Genomic DNA, 25831 nt, shown 5'->3' on the forward strand with positions numbered 1-25831 from the left:
GACTCAGGATATTGTTCATTGTAAATATACTTAAATAAACATTTGAATCATGTGGAGTCTGAAATAAAAACTGATAAAAATCCCAGAGGACTGGTATTTTCTGGACTTTTTAGATGATAATGAATTTTGGATTCAGCAGTCTGCACTGCCTGTTTAACAGAGCCCTTGTCAGATAAGACTGTATTTTTAACTACCGTCAACCAAGAATTAAAAATATTCTTTGACACACTCAATTTTATAATGATAACTGTCAAATTCCATTCCAAAGTAGTAATAATCATAGCACCCAGAAGCGAAACTAGGGAATTGAAAGTACTCAAAAGGTATATACACAGAGTTTTAAAATGCATGATGAGCTCATCAATTATACCAATCCACAATATTATCACCCACCTTAAATCACATTTCAGTGAAACAACTAAGCAACTCCATAAACACTGGCTGACGGGATAATTTGTCACCTCTAGCATAAAGAATATATGAGTGCTTAAAATTATGGAATGATGTCTTGAGTCCCAAGGAACTTAAACTAGATTTTATAACTTTTTTTAATGTGAAAAGTTCTCCTTTTTTCCATTTTTAATAATTGTTTCCAATTCTGAAAGATACTTATTCTTCCTAGACACTTTGAAAACAAAAACGTTTTTTAAAAACTGGACATAATACATAAAAGGGCTTCCATCGTAGCTCAGTCGGTAAAAGAATCTGCCTACAGTGCAGGAGACCTGCGTTCGATTCCTGGGTCAGGAAGATCCCCTGCAGAAGGGAATGGCAACCCACTCCAGTATTCTTGCCTGGAGAATCCCATGGACAGAAGAGGCTGGCAGGCTATAGAACATGGAGTCGCCAAGAGTCGGACACGACTTAGTGACTAAACCACCACCAATAGAAGGTGCATCAAAATTTATATAAAATTCAACAATTACAAAGTGAACAACAGTAATTCTAATCAGGTCAAAAAATACACTAGAACCAGAACCGTGTGTATCTCCTTCAGTCACATAACCCTCCCCTCTCTCCTCCATAGTAATACCATCCTAAGTCTGTGGTGTCGACTTCCTGTACTTTTATCATAGGTTTACGATATACATCCCTCAAACTATAACTGGCTTCCCCGGTGGATCACTGGTAAAGAATCTGTCTGCCAATGCAGGAGACACGGACTGAATCCCTGGGTTGGGAAGATCCACTGGGGAAGGAAATGGCAACCCACTCCAGTATTCTTGTCTGGAGAATCCCATGGACAGAGAAACCTGGGGGGCTACAGTCCATGGGGTTGCAAGTCGGACATGACTTAGTGACTGAGCATGCACATACTTCTAAATATTATGTGAATGGAATATATGCACTGTACTATTTTGTCTGTTCTCCTTCAATACACTTGTCATTTAGGGTTGCAGGTAGTTACAGCTTGAACATTTTTATTGAATACTGTACTATATTATGTGGGGGCAAACTTTATCCATTCTATTACAGATAGACATTGAAGTTACTTCAACCTATTAGCTATTATGAAAATGGAGCTATGCGCATTTTTGAAGACATAGTTTACTGTTTATCTGCACACACTTCTCCAGGGTATATTCTTAAGAGCAGAATTGTTAATTCATAAAATGATATCGTCACACTAGATAATGCTGAACAATTTTTTAAAGTAGTTGTATCAACGTATTCTACCTGCAATGAAGATCTAACTTGCTTTCCCTTCATCACCAAGAAAATGAAACACATTTCAAAATTACTGGCCATTTGCATTTTCTCTTTTGTGAGGTGCCAAGTGTTCCAGGACTTGCCAATTTTCTATTGAGTTGTCTTTTTCTTATCGCTTTACATTCATTCTTTTACATGTAATCAACGTAAGTTCTTTGTCACTTTTATGTACTGTTGAAAAAAAATCCTTTCCTATTCTGTGACATGTTTAACACTTGTCTCTGGATGAAAACAGGTTCTTAATAAAATCAAATTTATTCATTTTTCCTTTACAATTATCCTTTATGGTAGTAACATTTATGTCTTGTACAAGAATTCCTTCCCTACCTAAAAATCATGAAGATATTCTCCTACATTATATCCCAGAAGTGTTACAATTTTGCCTTTCACATTTAGGTTGATAATATTTCAGGATATCAATTTTGTATAAGATACAAGGTAGGTTCAATCTCACAGTTCCCCCGTATATATGTATCCAATTATCCCAGCATCACTGCTTAAAGAGTTGGTTCTTTCCCCCTTTGATGTGCAATACCACATTATGTGCATGGTTCTTTTTTTGAGCTATTACTTCACTCATATGTTTAGTATTTGTCCCAATGCCACATTACTATAGCTATAACATTAGTCCCAATATATTGTAATACAAAGCTTCTCATCTTGCTGTTCTTCAGAGTATCTTCTTATCCCCTTGAATTTCTCTATATATTTAAGGATCAGTTTTTGAATTCTTGAAAAAATTAATTCCTTGGGATCTTGACTGGCATTTCCTTGACTCTATATGGATTATTCATGTAGCATGGACATATTAAAACTTTCAGTCCATAATAATAGGATACTCTGCTAAGTCAACCCTGCATTCCTGGGATAAATCCAACTTAAAATGTGTGAATTAGAACACAGCCTAAATCCCCAATTTAATCCTACTTCCCCATTCAAACCAAGTGGAATAGCATCATATAAATCTCAACACAGCTAAAAATCTATCATAATTAAGAGATGAGGTAACAGTCCATTTCTATAAACTTCTTTTTTATCATTCTTACAATTATTTGACCACTTAGACTTTTAAATACCTTTAACAGCTGTCCAATGACCACAGGACAAATGTCAAATGTCACAGCCAGGAATACAAGATGTTCCATCAACTATACCCAATTTGTTTTCCAATCTGTTTTTCCTTTATTACTCCTCTACACAAACTCGCTATTCAACAGAAATTCTGTGTATGATGTGAAACAGATATTGATTTTTTCCTATGTGCATACCCTAAATCATTCAGTAACTAATATATCCAAGAAATGCTAGTTATAATACCAATTATATCTGAATTGTTATTAAGAAAAATATCAAATGATAGGATTTGAGAATTCTAATAACACGTCTCACAAAACAGCTATATATCTACCTAAACTCTCTACTTTCTACTGTCCTGTGGAACGTAACTGGTAGGTTTCATTCTTCAAAGTAACAGAGCAATTTTTAAAAACTTAATGAGCTATACAAATGTGGAAAACAGCAATAACAATATTCTAATTACTTAATGAGTAATTCTGTATGAACACTGGTGGCATAAAGAAGCAAGCAAAAATTTTAAATTCCTGTACAAATACTAGTTGATATTTCCAAGTTTTCTTCGTAGAACATAAATATTTTTGAGGTTAAGACAGATTCTAGAAATAAGTCAAGTCCAGAAATAGCCACAAAATAACTAACCAGTTATATGCAAAGAAAATGTGTACAGAAGCAAAATCTTTCAGAAAAAGATTCTCTGTTAAAGTATTAAGAGGTAAATTCCAATATGAATAATCAAGCATTCATACATTCAAGAAGACTCAAGCATATAGCTTATTTACCAACATGATTCACTAACATTTTCAAAACAGTATTAAAAGTTTACTTTCTGGTACTTTAGTGCTAATGAACTAAAATAAGAACTACTAGAAATATTATTTGAATAAATAAATATAATCACATACCAGTGTGCTAGAACAGCCTTAGGATGCGTAAGGATTAAAGCATACATTAAAGGTATGAATCAATCCCTCAAACAAAAACCTAGATAATTATAATGTATGTGCATACTATCATTCAAAATGGTTTATATAAGCAGTTTACACTACCACTGGAATTGTTTATAGGTACAACACTGATTGCACAATTGTAAATTAAAAAGTACAGTTATGACTATCTATTCCAAGAAAATATCTCGCTTTCTTCAGACTCTATAGATTCCAAAACGGAGTTCCTCTCAGGACTGAGCTACAAAAATAACTTCAAAATATTAGGTTGGTGCAAACGTAATAGTGGTTTGAACTGTGAATTTTAAATCATTATAACTAGCCTCAAATACACCTTTATTAATCAAAATAGGTACCATTATAATCAACACATTTTTGCCAATGAGAAGTAAGTTTGCTTATTCCTGTAACATAAAAATCTGTGCTTTGGGATTCAAGGAACTCTTGGAAAGCATCTTCTGCCTCCTGCTGGTTGTGGAAGTGTTTTCCCTACAAAAAGTTGTCGAGATGCTTGAAGAAGTGGTAGTCAGTTGGCGAGAAGTCAGGTGAATATGGTGGATGAGGTAAAACTTCACAGTCCTATTCATTCAACTTCTGAAGTGTTGGTTGTGCGATGTATGACGAGCGCTGTTGAGGAGAATTGGGCCCATTCTGCTAACCAATGCCAGCTGCAGGTGTTGCAGTTTTCTGTGGATCCCCCTGATTTGCTGAGCGTACTTCTCAGATGTAATGGTTTTGCTGGGATTCAGAAAGGTGTAGTGGATCAGATGCGCACAGACCACCAAATAGTGACCATGACCTTTTCTGGTGCAACTTTGGCTTTGGGAAGTGTTTTGGAGCTTCTTCTCAGTCCAACCACTGAACTAGTCATCACTGGTTGTCATTTAAAATACACTTTCCATCGCACCTCACAGTCCGATTGAGAAATGGTTCACTGTTGTTGCACAGAATAAGATGACATTTCAAAACAACCATTTTTTAAATTTTCAGTCAGCTCATGAGGTACCCACTTATTGAGCTTTTTCACCTTTCCAATTTGTTTCAAATGCCAAATGACAGTAAAATGGTCAACACTGAGTTCTTAGGTAACTTCTATGATCATCTCAAGTGGTCAATGGCAACTTTCAATGGCTGGCCACTATGCTCCTCATCTTCAAAGCTACTGTCTCTTTTGCAAAACTTCTTGAACCACCACTGCACTGTATGTTTGTTAGCAGTTTCTGGACCAAATGCATTATTGATGTTGTGAGTGGTCTCCACTGCTTTATGACCCATTTTGAACTCAAATAAGAAAATTCCTTGAATTTGCTTTTTTTCTAACATCATTTCCCTAATCTAAAATACACAGGAAATAAGAAATCATTAGTAAAAAAACACAAAACACATAAAGTAAGAAATGTGTATTAAAATGATATATAACAAAACCACATTTAAGAATGTATTCCAATATCAAAGGCAAATTTCAACACGACAAAACCACAATTACTTGTGCACCAATAAATATAATATATAGTTATCTTCTTAATTTTAAATGAATTGAATGGCCAGTTTTTTTTTTTAACTGAATGTCTGTATTAGCTATCTTTATATAAAATAACTGAAATATCACATAAGACTATAGATACATCTTGCTTTTCAGGCATACCCATATCATTGTTGAATATGGTAAGCACTCTACATCTTTTGCTCTAAATAGGCTTCTAGCTTTAGTAGTAATATAATGTTTATATGCTGAATGGTTAATATTTGGTGGTAAACATCAGTATCTTAGAATTCTAAGTGCCTTGAATCTATACTGAAATGTATCCAACAAAGGGACTTCTGAGGTAAGATAATAAAATAGCCACACACAATCCTATTAGGGAAACAGAAAAAACATGTCCAGTTATCACCATATTCCTAGTGTCCAGTACAATGTCTCATATACAGTATGATAAACATCAGTCGATAAATTAAAAAATGAATAAATAATGCATTACATCCAATACTTTTACCCTTTTCTCTTCACTTCTCTTCAACCCCTTTCAAAAAAATTATAAGGCAATTCTAACAATTTACAGCTTGGGAAGTGCAAGATTCAGTAAAACTCAGGTAGCTTTATTAGGCTCTTTCAACAGGTACCCAGATCTTCAGAAGGGAGTCAAGGGTATTATACATCTGTTTGGGATCTGGTTTACTTCTCAAGTTTTAGCTGTCTCCACTCTTCACACTACACTACAGCTATTCTTAGCTGATTTTTAACTTTGTAAAATAAGCATGCTATGCTTCATTTCCTACTTTTCACATAAGCTGTCCCACCCAGCCTACCTTTCTTCTGATTCTAACCCCCTTTCTCTCTCCAACCCTACCCTTTAAAGGACTCAGGTGATGGTGTCACCTCTAGAGGGAGTTTTTTCTGACCACTCTTCTCCCAATTCTCTGTACCTTCCTTCCCTCCTTGGTCAAAAATTTGGTCAATGTATCGAAGAAATTCCCGAGAAAACAGAACAATTTATCTCATCATAAGTACTGAAACACTCAACCCATGACACACAGGGATATAAAAAGGATACAAAGATATTTATCAATAATCACAAGAAATACATTACAGAAATGTGAGCTGTATTATGAAGTGATATATATGTATATATATATCACAACCTTTTCCACCCATGACATGAACTCCTGTTTATTTTTCAGTAACATCAATCTCTGATGGAGAAAAACCTGACTTCAAGAAAATAAAATCACACGCAGAGATGCACCATTCCTTATAAAAAGCACATAAATGAAAACCAATAATTGTATGATAAATAATAATATTCAAATACATAGCAAAATGAAAATAGTAAAACCAAAACTGCAGGAGCTACGGTGACTGCTGTGTGAGGTGATGGCACAGGACATGTGGGCGGAGGAGGAGGGCCGTGAGGATTGGGGGCCTCACCCTGTGCATCACCGTCCTGCTGCTTCAGGCTCTGTTAGAATAAAAGAGCAGGGCAGGGGGCTGGAGGTGGAGGAAAGCTTTGTCTTGTCTTCAGATGTTTCATTATTTTTTCCCTTTCCCTGCCGCTCCACTGCAGCCCTGTAAAACATTAGGCAAGCCTCTTAAACACTCCCTGTCTGTTCCATTCCTCATCTGTAATATGGGGAGAAAAAACTGATGGGCTCAAAAAGACTTTTTGAGGATGTAATAATACTGTCAGAAATCCTAAACATAATCGCACCTCCAGTTCTGCAGCTAGGTGATCTCAGGAGAAAAAAGTCATCTATCTTTTTTGCTCAACTGAGGAACTGGAGTCCATCTCCCCACACATCCCCACCAGATCCCCTAAATACATTCAAAGAGGCACTTGATAATCATATAGAATTAAATCAAAATGTCACCCATTAAAAATAGTTTGCAATTCACACCAATATCAGCATACTATCTTGAACTACTCTTTAGAAGGTCTTAAAAATTATGACTTATGCTTGCTCACGACTTGAAATTATTTCAGAGGAAATCTTAGGGATAAAAGTATTTTAAAAGCTGGATAACCACTGCCGAGAGACTGCATGTTAACTTGAAGCTTTTAGTCTCACTGCACTTAGGACAAGTTGATTCAAGTTAATACCAGGATGCTCAGGTCTCATTTCAAAAGTTTCTGATGCAATAGGTCTGAGCTGGAACCTCAAAACTTTTTAACAAGTTCTCTGGTAATCTTGATGCTTCTGGTCAAGGCATCACACTTTAAGAACCACTGATTTTAAATAGCATGAATCACTGGTATGATGACTTTTGCTACCAGCTGTTTGTATTTAATAATTCATAAACGCATCTTATATTGATGCTCTATCCTCCTTTCTATATTACTTCCAAATTCTGTTGTAATTTTAAAGCAGGGAAGAACTATTAAGACTCAAAACGTAGATTTTCTCTTCCTTCAGAATGCAAATTATCATCATTTTACTTCATTCATCACTGTGCCTCAATTTCCTCAACTGTGAAATGGGGACAATTAGAGGGATTCAATAAAATAATTTTATCATTGTCGTTAAGTCACTAAGTTGTGTCTGACTCTTTGTGACCCCATGGACTGCAGTGTGCCAGCTCCTTTATCCTCCACTATTTCCCGGAGTTTGCTCAAATTTATGTCCATTGAGTTGTGATGCTATCTAACCATCTCATCAATAAGATAATAATATCAATAAAAGCCCTTGGAAGAGTACCAGGTCATAATGAGTACGTTGAGAAATGCAATTATCTCACTAATTTTCTGTTCATTATTGAGGAAAACTTACTCATGTTTGTCATATGTTAATACATTACTGGTATATGTATAAAATCTTATCTGTTTATGGTGAAATGTTGCAGAGCTCCGATGGATCTGGTAAACTGGGGAACAAAGGGAGGAGTTAATGTTAAAGACCCAGGTTCTAATCCCACTTCTCCCATTAAACTGCTACACGACTCTAGGCAAGTCATTTAACTCTGTTCTCAATTTCTGCTTCTGAAAAAGCTTACCTTGGATATGAAGATCAAATAATATATAATGCAAGGGGGAAAAAATTTTTTTAATACTATATAGTATTCTGTGATGAATAAAGTACCTCTATTTGGAAACAGTTCACAAGATATTAATAAGAAAGACAAATGGTCATGGCTTCTGTATTTACATGCTTAAATGGCAGCACAATGATCTGAATCACCACATTAACTATTTACTGAATGTTCAATGCCACCAAGTCATTATTTTAAATATATTACATGGAGAAATACCTAATATTTCAAATATTATTGCAAATACTGCAAAGTGAAAGATATGTCATTACAAAGTAATTTTGGGCATTTATTGTGTAGCAGCTGCTACTTCACTTCATTCCTTTAGCATAATTTTTATTTTGATGCAGAACCATTCTATGGTCTAGGCTTTTATTGAGTTTAAATTCAATTTATACACACATGTGAATGAATAATGGCAACTAATTACACTGGTGATTTTCATTTGTAGTTTCTAATACTCTAGGCTATATCTAATATTCTTATAAAATTGCATAATAAAGTTCACAAATTTTTAAATCAATATCCTGAAAAGAAGATTTGGGGGTCATAACATTTTCTTTGAATCTTCGGTTAAATTACTATCTTTGATAGGACCAAACAAAATCTGCCATCTTTTTTTGTGGACTTAAATAAAAAGATATAATGTGTATCTTTGATGTTTTTTAATCAACTATACGTAATAAGGTAGTAAAACTCATTTTTTAATAAAGAATGTACCACATTATAGGTGATATATATATCCAACACTGCAAACCTTAATTTAAAAATACCTAAATGCAACTTAAAATACATAAATGCTGTTGATTTTAATAAGCTATAAAGAAAAAAATTCTTATCAACTATGATTAAAATGTTAAAACTGATTAAAATTTTAAGAGACTAGTTTTAAAATGTAATTAATATGAAATAAGAAAAGCAAAGATACAAACACCATTCTGTATATGTGTTCCTAATACCTGTGGTTAAAACCTGGAAGGCAGATGAATGTATCATGTTCTCCTATGTTTATCATCACAATATTCAAATACCAACTACTTCTACTTTACTGTGTTTATTCTACAGCACTCCCAGAAAACATATTAGATTTAATTTCATGTGTGTCCTTATTTCGTAGACTATGTAGATGTGCTCAACAGTACAGGGCACGCGTCCCTCTATTCTACACAGTACATGCCAAAAGGGCCTGTGTGTTAGATTCAATAGAATAGAAATGCATCCACACAAGACTCCATTTTAACATACTCAAGATTCTGTCAAAGAATATTTTAGTAATATGGGGGAAAGTAAAATCCTGCTAGTTTTAAAAACTATCATATGCAACAGGAAATGGGTGACTTCAGAGGCTGTTCATGAAGTTTTCAGTTAGTCTCACTGTTGTTTATACTGCATAAGGAAACAGTCTAAAGTAGATCACTTGAAGCTGTTCATGGCTCTATTTACTGCTGATGTACTCAGCCACATGAGATAGCCAAAGAGTCCAGAACCAACTTGTCAGAAGTTTAATATAAAATCTTCAGTTGGTAAAAGTATATTTCAGTGGTTTACAGAACTATAGGTAGGGAAAAAAAACAGTATTGTGGCTTGATTTTGAAATCTAAAAATCACTTTGTGGAGTCCCTGGCATACAGGAGTCCCTCAAAAATGTTTGTTAAATAAACAAACACAAGTCTAAATGTTACTTAAAATGATACTCTAAAAATATACTTAAGATATTCGTAAAGCACTTAGAAAGTGGCCCATAGGAAGCTCTGTATAAGTTTTTGTCATTACTCTTATCCTATTAACTTAAGTCTGGTTCACAACAATCTTGGTAGCTCCGTTAGTATAAAGCCATCACTACAACCAATAAAAAGAACTCAGGTATGTTTGCACTACTAGTGAGGATGTAGTTGGTATCACCTTTACATGTGGAAGAAAGACTGTCTTACAATGGTAATCATCCAGTTTTATGAAGATTAACTCAGTAAGACACTGACATACAAGAAAGGTGCATTAAGTTTTATAATTTTATCCTATCGCAACAAATTAAATCCCTTATAATTCAATGCGTCTTCTTTTATTCATATGTGTCTTGTATTTATATAATTCAGAGCTTCAAAAAGAGCTACTGGTAAAATCCATGTTTGCTTATGTCTAAGAAATTCAATTAAAAAATAAATCATCAAAATGCCCATTGATAATTGAGCTGCAAATATTTTCTTTCATACTGAAGCAAACTATAACATAGGAGGAGTGCTAAAAAATGAATGGGATTTACTCTCTTACACTCATTGCTGACCACAACAGAGATGAAGACTCAGGTAATTTGAAAATTCTGTGAGGATTAAATCACCCTGTATTCTTCATATTCTCTAAGGAAGTAAGCTTTAGGCTGTGTGAAGTACCCTCAACTTCCAGCACCCAAGACCAAAAACTGCTGCAATGAAAGAGCAGAGTAGTTAGGGTCAAGGAGGTGGTTGCCTTCCATAACGAAACTAGTCTGAATACCTATTTGTTTATTAAGGTTAACTCTTTTTCTTTGACTTAAGGTAGTGGAGCTTTTGGTAAGACAGAGACTTTTTTAAAATAAGATGTCATTTTAAACTAAACACCAGGGATACCTTCTGTTTCAAAGAAATCCAGTTACAAAGTCTCTTATGAAGTTTACTCAAATCAAGATTCCCTAATTTATAAAATTACAATTCAAAATGCACTCTGATATGTAACGAGGAAAGAGTCTACTAGTTTATATTGCACATAAGTAATAAGATTTACCATAAAAGCTAAATGATATAAAATAATTTACAACTGATAAAAACATAACTGTGCTAAGGAGTTTAGTTAAAGATGTAACCGTGTAGTTTAAGTGATCAGCAAAAGCAAGATCAAAAGCTTCACAGACCCTGAAGGGAGTGAGACACAAATAAAGCAGTGGGCACATCAAGCAACAGACGAACTGTAACTGTAATCAGACTATTACTTTCCATTTTAAGCAATTGATTATTTAAAAAATAAGGATTTTTCTAATAAAAGTAGCAGATTTTTTTTGGCAGTTAGAATCAATCAATTACTGTCCAAAAGGAATGGTTAAGGCAGAAAAACATGGGAGATATTTTAAATGCATTTTCAGAACTATAACGATGTGTGGAGGCAAATAAATTAGATCCCTACACAATAATCTTAATTTCAATTTCTGAAATAAAATCTAAATTGAGACACATTTCTTCTCTTATGGTTATTTCTGCTTCATTTCCCACGATTTCAGTACTTTAACCAAGGAAATCTCTAATTTATTGAAATAGTTTTCTAATATTACAAAATTAAAGACGTCTTTTTAAGCAGTGGGGGAAAAAACCTGTTTTGAACAAAAATAAAACAAAACTTCTAAGTATAAACAAAAAAGATAAAAGTAAATACGAAACTAGTATAAAATGCTATAGACATACACACAGAAAGTTATCTTTTATAAGAAGACTTTTATAACAGGAAGAATTAAAGGGAAAAGCATACTGATTCTCCTTTTTAAGGTTTTCTCCTAAAATACTTTCTGAATGGACTAAAATCATTCTAAACAACTCCTTTTCTTTATTTTCACTAAATAGGTTGGTAGAACTATGAGATATCGAAGGAAAAGAAATTAAAAAAAAAAAAAGGGACCATCCTCCTCCCACAACTAAAGGACTATAAACAAAACAGAATAAATTCTTCCATTTCATTAGTGTTTAAAATTGTGGGTAGTCACTGAGGTAATGAAATAATTAAAACATTAAAAAAACTAAAACTTCATACTGTCCAAAGTAATACAGTTTCTTACAAGATTAATTCTAAAACTCATATAAAAAGTAATCACAGATGACAAAAAAAACAACAAAAAAAGTAATCACAGATGAAATGTTACATTATATTGATGTACATACTATATCAGCCTTGTTTATTTTTTCTTGGTGATTAGGATATGCTTATAAATGGGTCATCACATAGTAATAATTAGATCCTTCTAAGAAACAATTCAGAGAAAAGATATGTTTTTATGTATGTTTTGGCTATAAAAAGCAATCTAATTTAATTACTATCTGCAATTCAGGCATCACTAGACGTATTTGTTACCTCAACAATATCCGAGTTGGTTCTGCTTTCGTGAGGTTCATTATATTCCGTATACTTGAGAAGAACCTTGTCCATATCAGTGCTGGCATACTGAAACAGTTTGTTAGAGCTGTTGAAAATGATGAGTGCTATTTCACAGTCACAGAGCACACTAAGTTCATAGGCTTTCTTCATTAATCCAAACTTTCTCTTTGTAAAAGTGACCTAGAAAATTTAAAAAAGTGTATTTTTATTAAAAGTTATTAGTAGTACTGGAATATAGGCTACCTGAAGATGAGTTCTCTTTTAATAATGAGTCTGATTTCAAAGGTGAAAAAACTTCCTAGCTTCATACTCCACATGAGTCTCCTTTCCCATTGTGCCAAAGGACTACAATTCTACATATATTTTGTACCTCCAAGGGCTTGACAGAGTAGTCTCCTGAGGAGGCTTCCTTTATCCTTGGCTGTGACTCTGGGCAAAGAACCAGAGAAGGAAACAGCTAACTAGTGGCCTCTTACCATCCGGCTTCAAAAGGCATTAGAAGGTCCAAGTCCTGCCTCAAGTAATCCATCATGTGTGTGTGCTTAGTTGCTCATGTCTAACTGTTTGCGACCCCATGGACTGTAGCCTGCCAGGCACCTCTGTCTAGGGATTTTTTAGGCAAGAATACTGGAGTGGCTCCATTCCCTTTGTCCAGAGGATCTTCCCAACCCAGGAACTGAATCCGCATCTCCTGTATCTCCTTCATTGCACTGGATTATTTACCCGCTGAGCCATCAGGGAATCCATCAATCCCTAAACAACAAAATACATCCACTAATCTAAATTATCCTTCCTCTCCTTTCCAATCCCTTCTATTTCACCCATGAAAATTCACAGTCTAGATCAGCAAATTCCTCAATGTCCTCAAAGTCTCCTTTGAATATTTCTCTAACTGAAACCTGTCACCTGAAGCCCTCTCAAATAGAGACTAACTTGTTTCTTTTCAAATACTACATCTCCTGTACTCAAGGGTCTGGAAGATATGTCCTTTTTTGCTTCCCATTCTCGCCTCAATTTTCCTTTCTTCTCTAAAAACCCCCAATGTTTTGAAGCTCAAGCTATTTGCAATGAGGGAGACCTGGGTTTAATCCCTGGGTTGGGAAGATTCCCGGAAAAGGGAGAGGCTACCCATTCCAGTATTCTGGCCTAGAGAATTTCATGGACTGTATAGCCCATGGGGTCGCAAAAGTCAGACACAACTGACCGACTTTCACTTTTCAAACTCTCCTTGTGGGGACCTCGAAGTCATTCATCCCCATGCACTGATAAGTGTCATGTAAGCATCTCTTTCTGAGTGAGCGAGTGAAAGTCTCTCAGTGGTGTCCAACTCTTTGCCCATTTATTCCTTTATCTTTATATAGTGAAAGTGAAGTCGCTCAGTCATGTCCAACTCTTTGCGACCCGTGGACTGTAGCCCACCAAGCTCCTCCGTCCATGGGATTCTCCAGGCAAGAATACTGGGGTGGGTTGCCATTTCCTTCTCCATTATCTTTATCTTTATATAAGTGGCTGATAATTACCGGGAACATAAATGTGCATGCACACTAACATCCACAACCCCCTTGTTTTTCTAAACTGATGACCATACATCTTAACTAACACTTAACATTGCCTGACATTATAACTTAGCTTATTTATCCCATTATCCCATTCTGATAGATAAGGATAAGAGGCTTGTGGAAGCTTCCTGGTGGGAGGTACTGGCTATTGTGCAAACTGGATCTTGTTCTGATGGGCGGGGCCATGTTCAGTAAATCTTTAATCCAATTTTCTGCTGATGGGTGGGGCTGTGTTCCCTCCCTGTAGTTTGGCCTAAGGCCAAACTATGGTAGGGATAATGGCATAATGGCCACCTCCTTCAAAAGGACTTATGCCAGCATGTCACCGGCAACCAGGACTGTTATATAGAGTGCACTTGACCCCGTGGCAGATAGAATGAAAACCACAATCACAGAAAACTAACCAAACTGATCACATGGATCACAGTCTTGTCTAACTCAATGAAAGTATGAGCCATGCAGTATAGGGCCACCCAAGACGCATGGGTAAGAGTGAAGAGCTCTGACAAAACATGGTCCACTGGAGAAGGGGATGGCAAACCACTACAGCATTCTTGCCTTGAGAACCCCAAGAACAGTATGAAAAGGCAAAAAGATATGGCACTGAAAGATGAACTCCACACATTGACAGGTGACCAATATGCTACCGGAGAAGAGCAGAGAAATAGTTCCAGAAGGAATAAAGAGTCTGAGTCAAAGTGGAGACAACACCCAGTTGTGGATGTGTCTGGTGGCAAAAGCAAAATCCAATGTTGTAAAGCACATTGCATAGGAACCTGGAATATTAGGTCCATGAATCAAGGCAAATTGGAAGTGGTCAAACAGGAGATAGCAAAAGTGAATATCAACATTTTAGGAATCAGTGAACTTTATGGACCAGAATGGGTGAATTTAATTCAGATGATCATTATATCTACTACTGTAGGCAAGAATCCCTTAGAAGAAATGGAATAGCCATATCATAGTCAGCAAGAGAGTCCAAAATGCAGTACTTGGGTGTGATCTCAGAAACGACAGAATGATCTCTGTTTCCAAGGCAAACCATTCAATATCACAGCAATCCAAGTCTATGCCCCAACCACTAATACTGAAGAAGCTGAAGTTGAACAGTTCTATGATGACCTACAAGACCTTCTAGAACTAACACCCAAAAAAGATGTCCTTTTCATTTTAGGGGACTGGAATGCAAAACTAGAAAGTCAAGAGAAACCTGGAGTAACAGGCAAATTTGGGGTTGGAGTACAAAACAAAGCAGGGCAAAGGCTAACAATTTATCAAGAGAACACACTGGTCATAGTTAACACCCTCATCCAACAACACAAGAGAAGACTCTACACATGGACATCAGCAGATGGTCAATACGGAAATCAGATTGATTATATTCTTTGCAGCCAAAGATGGAGAAGCTCTATACCGTTAGCAAAAACAAGACTGGGAGCTGACGGGGGCTCAGATCATGAACTCCTTATTCCCGACAATCTTGATTCCGACTTGTGCTTCATCCAGCCCAGCACTGTGCATGATGTACTCTACATATGGAGAAATAGCAATAACCTCAGATACGCAGATGACAGCTCCCTTATAGAAAGCAAACAGGAACAAAAGAGCCTCTTGATGAAAGTGAAAGAGGAGAGTGAAAATGTTGGCTTAAAACTCAACATTCAGAAAACTAAGATCATGGCATCCAGTTCCATTACTTCATGGCAAATAGATGGGGAAATAATGGAAACAGTGGCAGTCTTTATTTTCTTAGGCTCCAAAATTACTGCAGATGGTGACTGCAGCCATGAAATTAAAAGATGCATGCTCCTTGGAAGAAAAGCTATGACCAACCTAGACAGCATATTAAAAAACAGAGAAATTACTTTACCAACAAAGGTCCATCTAGTCAAAGCTATGGTTTTTCCAGTGATCATGTATGGATGTGACAGTTGGACCATAAGGAAAGCTGAGTGCTGAAGAATTGATGCCTTTGAACTATGGTGCTGGAGAAGACTCTTGCGAGTCTCTTGGACTGCAAGGAGATCCAACCAGTCCATCCTAAAGGAAATCAGTCCCAAGTATTCATTGGAAGGACTGATGCTGAAGCTGAAACTACAATACTTTGGCCACCTAATGCGAAAATCTGACTCATTAGAAAAGACCCTGATGCTGGGAAAGAGTGAGGGCAGGAGGAGAAGGGGCAACAGAGGATGAGATAGTTGGATGGCATCACCCACTCAATGGACATGACTTTGAGCAAGCTCTGGGAGATGGTGAAGGACAAGGAAGCCTGGCGTGTTGCAGACCATGGAGTCAGGAAGAGTGGGACAGGACTGAGCGACTGAATGACAACAAAGCCCATTCTCCAGGTAGAGATACTTCCTATCTTCTCTCCCTCAAATCCACTCTCCACTGATACGTGAAGTGAAGTCACTCAGTCGTGTCCGACTCTTTGTGACCCCATGGACTGTAGCCCACCAGGCTCCTCCATCCATGGGATTCTCTAGGCAAGAGTACTGGAGTGGGGCGCCATTGCATTCTCCAGGGGATCTTCCCGACCCAGGGATCGAACCCGGGTCTCCCACATTGTAGGCAGATGCTTTACCCTCTGAGCCACCCTGCTTCAAACCACTGGGAAAACAAAGCAAGCAGCAACTGTCTCACTTCCTATCACCGAATCTATCTGTCCAACCGCTTTGTCTGTACGTTTCCACACTCTTCCTTCTCTGCTGGTATTACCGACATCTGTTTCTAGTCTTTTCCAGATACTGCATTCTCCTCCTTCATCATGGTTTCCTTTCTCTCTGTCAGATCAAAGGCCATAAACTTATGCTCAAGCATCTTCTTTGACTTCATGCTGCCTTTCCAGTCACCACCCCTTCTTCTTGCCCTTCTTTATGCTCTACTTCAGAGTAAAAATATTTGAAAGAAATGTCTACAGTTATCACCTCTAATTTCTCACCACCTATTCTCTCCCCATCCTACTGCAATCAGACTTCCAGTCCTCATATTCTGTCTGCTAAGACTTGCCAATATCATCACACTGACCTTCAATTTATGTGATTGAAGTAAATGATCACTTTTTTTTCCTTATCATATATCTCATTTGACAAAGTTGGCCATGTTCTCAATCTTCAAACATTTTTTTCTCAAATTGTTTATGGCACCACACTGTCCTAGTTTTCCTTACTTGAATGACTTCTTCCTCTCAGCCTTTAGAGCTATACCGTCTTCCTCTGCTCAACCTTTACACATTGAAGTGCCTGTGAGCTTTAGATCAAGGATCCCTTCTCTTTACCCTCACAGTCCTTCCAGGTAATTGCATCCAGCTATCCAGCTTCATAATTTTAAAAGTAACAAATATGCTCTTTCTACAGTCTCCCCCAGTTGAGCAAATGGCACTGTCATCCATTCAAACAAAAGCAAATATCTAAGAGTTATCCTTCATCTCTCCAATCACAATAATCTACTCTATCTAGTTCTTCAGTAAATTGTGTTAGCTCCACCTCTAAAACATATCCCAAATCAATCCACTTCTATCTACACCACTATACCACCCTAGGTTAAATAACATGGTATCTCATGTGAATTATTTATAAAATCACCTTATTAGATTTCCTGCTTTACCTATTGCACCCTACAGTTTATTGGCCACATACCTGACAGACTGATATATTTGAATCATAAATCAAAATGTATAAGTAGGAGTTTATACAGTTTTTCACTGCACTGAAAGTAATAGTCAAACTCATTAAGGAAACAAAATAAACGATCTGGCTTCAAAATGAAATATCATCTCTCTCTCACACACAAACATTATGCTGCACTGGTGTGTACAGTGTGTGGGTTTTTCTTAACCACCAGCTACTACTGCCTGTCTTAGGAACTTGGCTATTTCCCCTCTCTGTGGAACACTCTTCACATCACATCTTTCTATTTCCTTCTCTCTCCTTTAAAAAAAAAAAAGAGAAAAATCTCTTATCATTATTTAATCTTTTTAAAAAGTCCTTAAAATACAAATACACAAATATATGACTTTATATAAATGTATATATGGAATATAATGTGTTTTGCTTGCTCCTTTTAACCCATGTTTTCAACTTGGTATTTTTCATCTCACATTTTTGTACAAGATCATATAATCATATATACATTTAGATGCATACATATAAGGGATCTTGTCAGCATTTTATGAAACTGGGACTCTTCTCAATACTCTTTGACATTGTTTTGAACTGTGGTGTTGGAGAACTCTTGAGAGTCCCTTGGACGGCAAGGAGATCCAACCAGTCCATCCTAAAGGAAATCAGTCCTGAGTATTTATTGGAAGGACTAATGCTGAAGCTGAAGCTCCAATACTTTGGCTACCTGATGCGAAGAACTGACTCCTTAGAAAAGACCCTGATGCTGGGAAAGACTGAAGGCAGGAGGAGAAAGGGATGACAGAGGATGAGATGGTTGGATGGTATCACTGACTCGATGGAGATAAGTTTGAGCAAGCTCTGGGAATTGGTGATGGACAGGGAAGCCTGGCATGCTGCAGTCCACGGGATTGCAAAGAATCAGACACAACTGAGTGACTGAACTGAACTGATCCAATACTTTTTGTTTTCCTCATCAAGCCACACCTCATGAATGTGTAAGTCAAATAGCATTGTTCTTAGGTACTCTTCTCAGTAATTTCATAATTTTTTCATATAAATGTTACTACTCTTACAATGTGCAAAATAAAAATCTTATTTCTTTTTCTGCACACCACAACTATAGCTCCCACTCACTGCAACTAGAGAAAGCCCATGCTCAGAAATAAAGACCCCGCACAGACCAAAAAAAAAAAAACCCAACAACACAATTTTTAGGTTTACTACCTGGTAATCAGTGTATGTTTTTAATATTCTCCTTTAAAGAATTTACTATTGTTTCTTTGTTTGGGTAGGTAATTCTTAATCAATTTGGTGAATGCTCTAGATATACTTGTTACACTATTTTCTCAGTGTAGTGTTCAATATATCGCTTAATGTCAATTTTATTCATTATGCCACTTAGATCTGGTTTACCATCAATTATTTTTTGTCCATTTGATCTATTTCATACTAAGACTAATGTGTTTAAGTATCTCTAATTATTAGTTTCCACTTATGTTGCTCTTTTAGTTTTTGCTTGGTAAAAGGTGGTATTTAGTATATCAATATTCCTAATTCTTACATCTTCAAGATGAATTACAGCTTTCAGCATTGAAAAGTATCTTTCTTTGTTCCATTTAATGCTTTTTGTCTTCAACCCTACACTGTTTAATATCAGGATTATATCTGTTTTCTCATTGCTTTCATTTGTTTGGTATACCTTTTCTCATCTCTTTCTTTCTGATATTTGGGGTGGATGAAACTTGAGCCTATTATACAGAGTGAAGTAAGCCAGAAAGAAAAACACCAATACAGTGTAATAATGCATATATATGGAATTTAGAAAGATGGTAACAATAATCCTGTATGCGAGACAGTAAAAGAGACACAGATGTATAGAACAGTCTTTTGGACTCTGTGGGAGAAGGCGAGTGTGGGATGGTTTGGGAGAATGGCACTGTAACATATATATTATCATATGTGAAACGAATCACCAGTCCAGGTTCGATGCAGGATACAGGATGCTAGGGGCTGGTGCACTGAGATGACCCAGAGGGATGGGATGGGGAGAGAGGTGGGAGGGGGGTTCGGGATGGGGAACACATGTACACCCATGGCGGATTCATGTCAATGTATGGCAAAACCAGTACAATATTGTCAAGTAATGTTGGGTAGTTAAGAATAGGGAAAAGGATTTCAAAATGGCAGTGGCTAAAAGACAAGGAAGGGAAAAGGCCGCAAAAATAGAACAAAGGAAGGTCCGAGGACCTGAGTGAAGACCTCAGGTAGAACAAACAGCACTCCTGGCTAAGCCCAATTTGCATAGGGCAGGCCCAGGGGGAGGAAAAAACATATAAAAGGAGGAGCCAAAGTGCTTTCTCTCTCTCTCTCTCTCCCCCCTCCACGTGCGTGTGCTCTTTCTCCCTCTCTTTCTCTCCACGTCCCACCACCCCGCCTCCCACGCGCTGGCCCGCTCCTCCACTCTCGTTTTTCGCGTCTTTGGGTTGGCATGCCCTCACACTTCCAGGATGGATTCTTCTGCTATCTTCTAAATAAATAGAGCTGTAACACTGATTTGTCTAAGAGCTATAACATGGTTTGTCCAAGACCCGAGAGCTGTGACATGCCGACAGCTTTAATGTCCATCGCTCCAAATCTTTGTTGTGGCCGAGACAGAAAGAGGAGCATACACTCGCCTGACAGTAATTAGCCTCCAATTAAAATAAATAAATTTATATTTTTAAAAGGGGGGATACCAAAAAAAAAAAAAGTTAAAACATTTTAAAATCAATTTAAATAAATAAAGAATATTTATCCAAAAAAAAGAAGAAAGATTCCATTGTGTCTCCTTCTGCCTATATTTGGACCTTGTGAACTAAATGGAAATGTTTTTCCTTTAAATAAACAGTTAGGCCCATTCACATTTATTGATGTGATTGATAATAGAGATTTCATTGATATTTTAGTACTTTAATATTAATATTTATATGTATTATGTATATTTCCTGTTATTTTTCTCTAAATGATGTGTTTTGTTTGCTTCTCTGAGAAAAATTCAATGAAGATTAGCATTTTTGTTCTACTGGTTATCTTTGTAGTTACAACTTTTGTAAATGCCCTTAGTCTCTGTTTTCATGTTTCATGCCCTCACTATTTGGTGTGTCAAATCTTAGTGATATTTTTTAACTCCCACCTACTGAGTAAATAATTACCAGTACGTTTGTTCTACTTTCCTGATTCCCTTTTCTTTCTTACCATGTCTCAGCTGCATTATTTGTTTTTTTCAAACCAAAGTAATATATAATAAATAATATATAATACATTATTGTTCCACCCTTGCCCCCATTGTTGCTTTAGGCTTATATCTATAGTTAAGTATATTAAATATTGGTCAAGGATCTTTTTCCTTATTTCCTCAGGCATCTCTCAGCTGTATGGAGCTTATCTTCTACTAGACTGCATAAAATAGCTCTTGAGTACAGAATTACCTGAGCTCTAGTAGGTTTAACTTGAAACATCTTTGTATTTGAATACAGCTTAACTGCAAATGAAATCCTACCTTCAGATATTTTCCCCTGCATTTATTGAAAATGCTGCTCTGTTGTCTTCCTTTGTATCTTGATTTTGCAAAATTTGATGCTAGTTTAATTCTCTGTACTTACAAATTTGCTTTTGTTTTATATCAGAAGCTCTGATGATTTTTTTTCTTTATCTTAAAATCTATGGAGATGTAGAGAAGACAATAGATATGTAGAGAAGGGAGGGATGAATGGGGAGAATAGCACTGACATATATACACTACCATCTGTAAAACAGGTAAGTAGTTGGAAGTTGCTGTATAGAACAGGGAGCGCAGCTTGGTGCTTTGTGATGACCCAGAGGGGTGGGATGGGGCAGGGTTGGGAGGGAGTTTCAAGAGGGAGTGGATCTATGTAAACATATAGCTAATTCACTTTGTTATACAAGGGATATTAACACAACATTTGAAAGCAATTAGACTCCAATAAAAAAAAGAGAAAAAAAGAAAGGATAGAAAGGAAATGTAAACAAACTAGAAGAAAACAAAATTGTCTTTATTCATAGATGACATGATTGTCCATGTGAAAAATCGCTACAAACAAATTAATTCCTGGAACTAAAAAAAAGAAAACTAATGAATCTTTTGTAATCAGATCCAGTTTTACAAAGATAAAGTCAGTAGCAGAATGAAAAATAAAGTTCATTCAACTACCAAAAAAACACCCTATTATAATACTTTCAGTAGGATATGTATCAAAGTTGACCTCCGCAGGTCAACCTAATCCTTGCTGCTACTGCTAAGTCACTTCAGTCGTGTCCGACTCTGTGTGACCCCATAGACGCCAGCCCACCAGGCTCCCCCGTCCCTGGGATTCTCCAGGCAAGAACACTGGAGTGGGTTGCCATTTCCTTCTCCAATGTATGAAACTGAAAAGTGAAAGTGAAGTCACTCAGTCGTATCCGAATCTTAGTGACCCCATGGACTGCAGCCTACCAGGCTCCTCCATCCATGGGATTTTCCAGGCAAGAGTACTGGAGTGGGGTGCCATTGCCTTTTCTGACCTAATCCTTGGACTCTTATTTATGAAAACTTTAATTATATATCAGTTCTATGGTTTAATTTTTTTTTCTTTTATACATAAGTTGGATCTTCTTTATCTCCCTTTCAACCATTTTCTCTCAAACCCTTTGGCATTACTTATTTTCATTCATTTAGCTGTTCCTGCCTGCCTTCAATTAATATTAAAGATTCATTTGAGTATATATTCCTTGGCCACTTTGTAATTTAGCCTTTGTTTTAATATTATTTTACCTTTTTTTCTTTCTTTCAATTGACTTAATCAGCTTAATCACTTTGTTTCACCCATGCTTTCTTATAAAAATCCATTTCCATTCTTAGTATTCAAAATTCTGAATCTTGATTTTTGTCTGAACACTCCTAAATACTTGTTTAAGGAAATTCATTTCAGCGTGGATAGTCATTAGCAGTTTTTTTCCCCCACTGCTTCATTGTATGGGGAACAATTTTTTCACATGAATAGCTGTAAATGTCATTTTGTTTTCTTTGTAACAGTTTATATAGGAGATGAAAGTAAAAGATGAGAGTGAAAGAGTTGGTTTAAAACTCAACATTCAGAAAACTAAGATCATGGCATCTGGTCCCATCACTTCACGGCAAATAGATGGGGAACCACTGGAAACAGTGAGAGACTTTATTTTTGGGGGCTCCAAAATCACTGCAGATGATGACTGCAGCCATGAAATTAGAAGACGCTTGCTCTTTGGAAAAAAAGCTATGACCAACCTAGACCGCATATTCAAAAGCAGAGACATGACTTTACCAACAAACGTCCACCTAGTCAAAGCTACGGTTTTTCCAATAGTCATGTATGGATGTGAGAATTGGACTGTGAAGAAAGCTGAGTGCTGAAGAAATGATGCTTTTGAACTGTGGTGTTGGAGAAGACTCTTGAGAGTCCTTTGGACTGCAAGGAGATCCAACCAGTCCATCCTAAAGGAAATCCGTCCTGAATATTCATTGGAAGGACTGATGCTGAAACTCCAATACTTTGGCCACCTGATCCGAAGAACTGACTCACTGGAAAAGACCCTGATGCTGGGAAAGACTGAAGGTGGGAGGAGAAGGGGATAACAGAGGATGAGATGGTTGGATGGCATCACCAACTACATGGACATGAATTTGAGAAGGCTCCGGGAGTTGGTGATGGACAGGGAAGCCTGACGTGCTGCAGTCCATGGGGTCACAAAGAGTTGGACACAACTCAGCAACTGAAATGAACTGAACTGATATAGAAGAAGATTGCCTGCATCATTGAATTTCTACAGAAAGAATTAGCAGCGGTTAGTGGGTAGTGATTGAAAATATTCTTAGTTCAAGAGCACCTCTCCTTTTAAAGAAGTTAAGTATGGTCTCTTTAATGAAAGGCTTTTGGGGGGAGTACTGGCAATGCGGAAAAGAGTTTTGTGTCCTTTAGTTAAAATACCTTTGCATATTCTTTTGTCTTGAAGGATGTGTGTGTGTGTGTGTGTATCTTCTTTCATTTCCATTTACCTAACATTTTTAAAAAGTACCTCTGCCTTCCTTCTTGCCCTCTTTTCCCTGAAATGGCTGCTTTTTCAAGACTATAGACTTGCTTGGGCATATACTTTTAGTCCTTTCTTTACCTGTGGTCAATTCTGATCTACAAGGCATATTTTCCAGAATTTTTTAACTTAGTTAGAATTCCTCTTTTTGGCAGTGATTTCAAATCAGTCTTAAGACAGCTACAAGGTCTCCTCTTCTGTTTTCCCAATACATTTACCTGATGTATGCTTTAGTTCAGTTCAGTCGCTCAGTCGTGTCCAACTCTTGGTGACCCCATGAACAGTAGCATGCCAGGCCTCTCTGTCCATCACCAACTCCCAGAGTTCACCCAAATCCATGTCCATCAAGTCGGTGATGCCATCCAGCCATCTCATCCTCTGGTGTCCCCTTCTCCTCCTGTCCTCAATTTTCCCCAGCATCAGGGTCTTTTCAAATGAGTCAGCTCTTCGCATCAGGTGGCCAAAGTTTGGAGTTTCAGCTTCAACATCAGTCCTTCCAATGAACACCCAGGACTGATCTCCTTTAGGATGGATTGGCTGGATCTCCTTGGAGTCCAAGGGACTCTCAAGAGTCTTCTCCAACACCCCAGTTCAAAAGCATCAATTCTTCGGTACTCAGCTTTCTTTATAGTCCAACTCTCACATCCATACATGACACCACTGGAAAAACCATAGCCTTTACTGGACAGACCTTTGTTGACAAAGTAATGTCTCTGCTATTTAATATTCTGTCTAGGTTGGTCATAACTTTCTGTCCAAGGAGTATGTGTCTTTTAATTTCATGGTTGTAATCACCATCTGCAGCAATTTTGGAGCCCAGAAAAATAAAGTCTGACACTGTTTCCCCATCTATCTGCCATGAAGCGATGGGACCAGATGCCATCATCTTAGTTTTCTGAATGCTGACCTTTAAGTCAAATTTTTCACTGTCCTCTTTCACTTTCATCAAGAGGCTCTTTATTCTTCTTCCCTTTCTGCCATAAGGGTGGTGTCATCTGCATATCTGAGGTTATTGATATTTCTCCTGGCAATTTTGATTCCAGCTTGTGCTTCCTCCAGCCCAGCTTTCTCATGATGTACTCTGCATAGAAGTTAAATAAGCAGGGTGATAATATACAGCCTTGATGTACTCCTTTTCCTATTTGGAACCAGTCTGTTGTTCCATGTCCAGTTCTAACTGTTGCTTCTTGACCTACATACAGGTTTCTCAAGGGCAGGTCAGGTGGTCTGGTATTCCCATCTCTTTCAGAAGTTTCCACAGTTTATTGTGATCCACACATCAAAGGCTTTGGCATAGTCAATGAAGCAAAAACAGATGTTTTTCTGGAACTCTCTTGCTTTTTCCATGATCCAGAGGATACTGGCAATTTGATCTCCGGTTCCTCTGCCCTTTCTAAAACCAGCTTGAACATCTGTAAGTTCACAGTTCACATATTGCTGAAGCCTGGCTTGGAGAATTTTGAGCATTACTTTACTAGCATGTGAGATGAGTACAGTTGTGTGGTAGTTTGAGCATTCTTTGGCATTGCCTTTCTTTGGGATTGGAATCAAAGCTGACCTTTTCCAGTCCTGTGGTCACTGCTGAGTTTTCCAAATTTGCTGGCATATTGAGCAAGTGCAGCACTTTCACAGCATCATCTTTCAGGATTTGAAATAGCTCAACTGGCATTCCATCACCTCCACTAGCTTTGTTCGTAGTGATACTTCCTAAGACTCACTTGACTTCACATTGCAGGATGTTTGGCTCTAGGTGAGTGACATACCATTATGATTATCTGGGTCGTGAAGATCTTTTTTGTACAGTTCTTCTGTGTATGCTTGCCACCTCTTCTTAATATCTTCTGTTTCTGTTAGGTCCCTACCATTTCTGTCCTTTTTGTACCCATCTTTGCATGAAATATCTAACTCAACGAAACTAAGCCATGCGGTGTGGGGTCACCCAAGACGGGCAGGTCATGGTTGAGAGGTCTGACAGAATGTGTTCCACTGGAGAAGGGAATGGCAAACCACTTCAGTATTCTTGTCTTGAGAACCCCATGAATAGTATAAAAAGACAAAAAGATATGACACTGAAAGATGAACTCCACACACTGACAGGTGACCAATATGCTACTGGAGATCAGTGGAGAAGTAACTCCAGAAAGAATGAAGGGATGGAGCCAAAGCAAAAACAAGACC

The 25831-nt window shown here is 37.2% G+C and overlaps 1 protein-coding gene across 15 annotated transcripts in view; it reads right to left on the reverse strand.

Moving 5' to 3' along the window:
- The window catches only part of MEF2A (myocyte enhancer factor 2A), a 169113-nt gene that overhangs the window by 52496 nt on the left and 90786 nt on the right, over nt 1-25831 (reverse strand). For all 15 annotated transcript variants that reach the window (XM_055555864.1, XM_055555867.1, XM_055555863.1 and 12 more), the window contains one exon: nt 12343-12546. In XM_055555864.1, coding sequence (XP_055411839.1) covers nt 12343-12516 — 174 coding nt within the window. In that variant the 5' untranslated portion in view covers nt 12517-12546. The remainder of the gene's footprint in view (nt 1-12342; nt 12547-25831) is intronic.

The sequence above is a fragment of the Bubalus kerabau genome, chromosome 19 (genome assembly GCF_029407905.1).
Source record: "Bubalus kerabau isolate K-KA32 ecotype Philippines breed swamp buffalo chromosome 19, PCC_UOA_SB_1v2, whole genome shotgun sequence".
Taxonomy (NCBI): domain Eukaryota; kingdom Metazoa; phylum Chordata; class Mammalia; order Artiodactyla; family Bovidae; genus Bubalus; species Bubalus kerabau.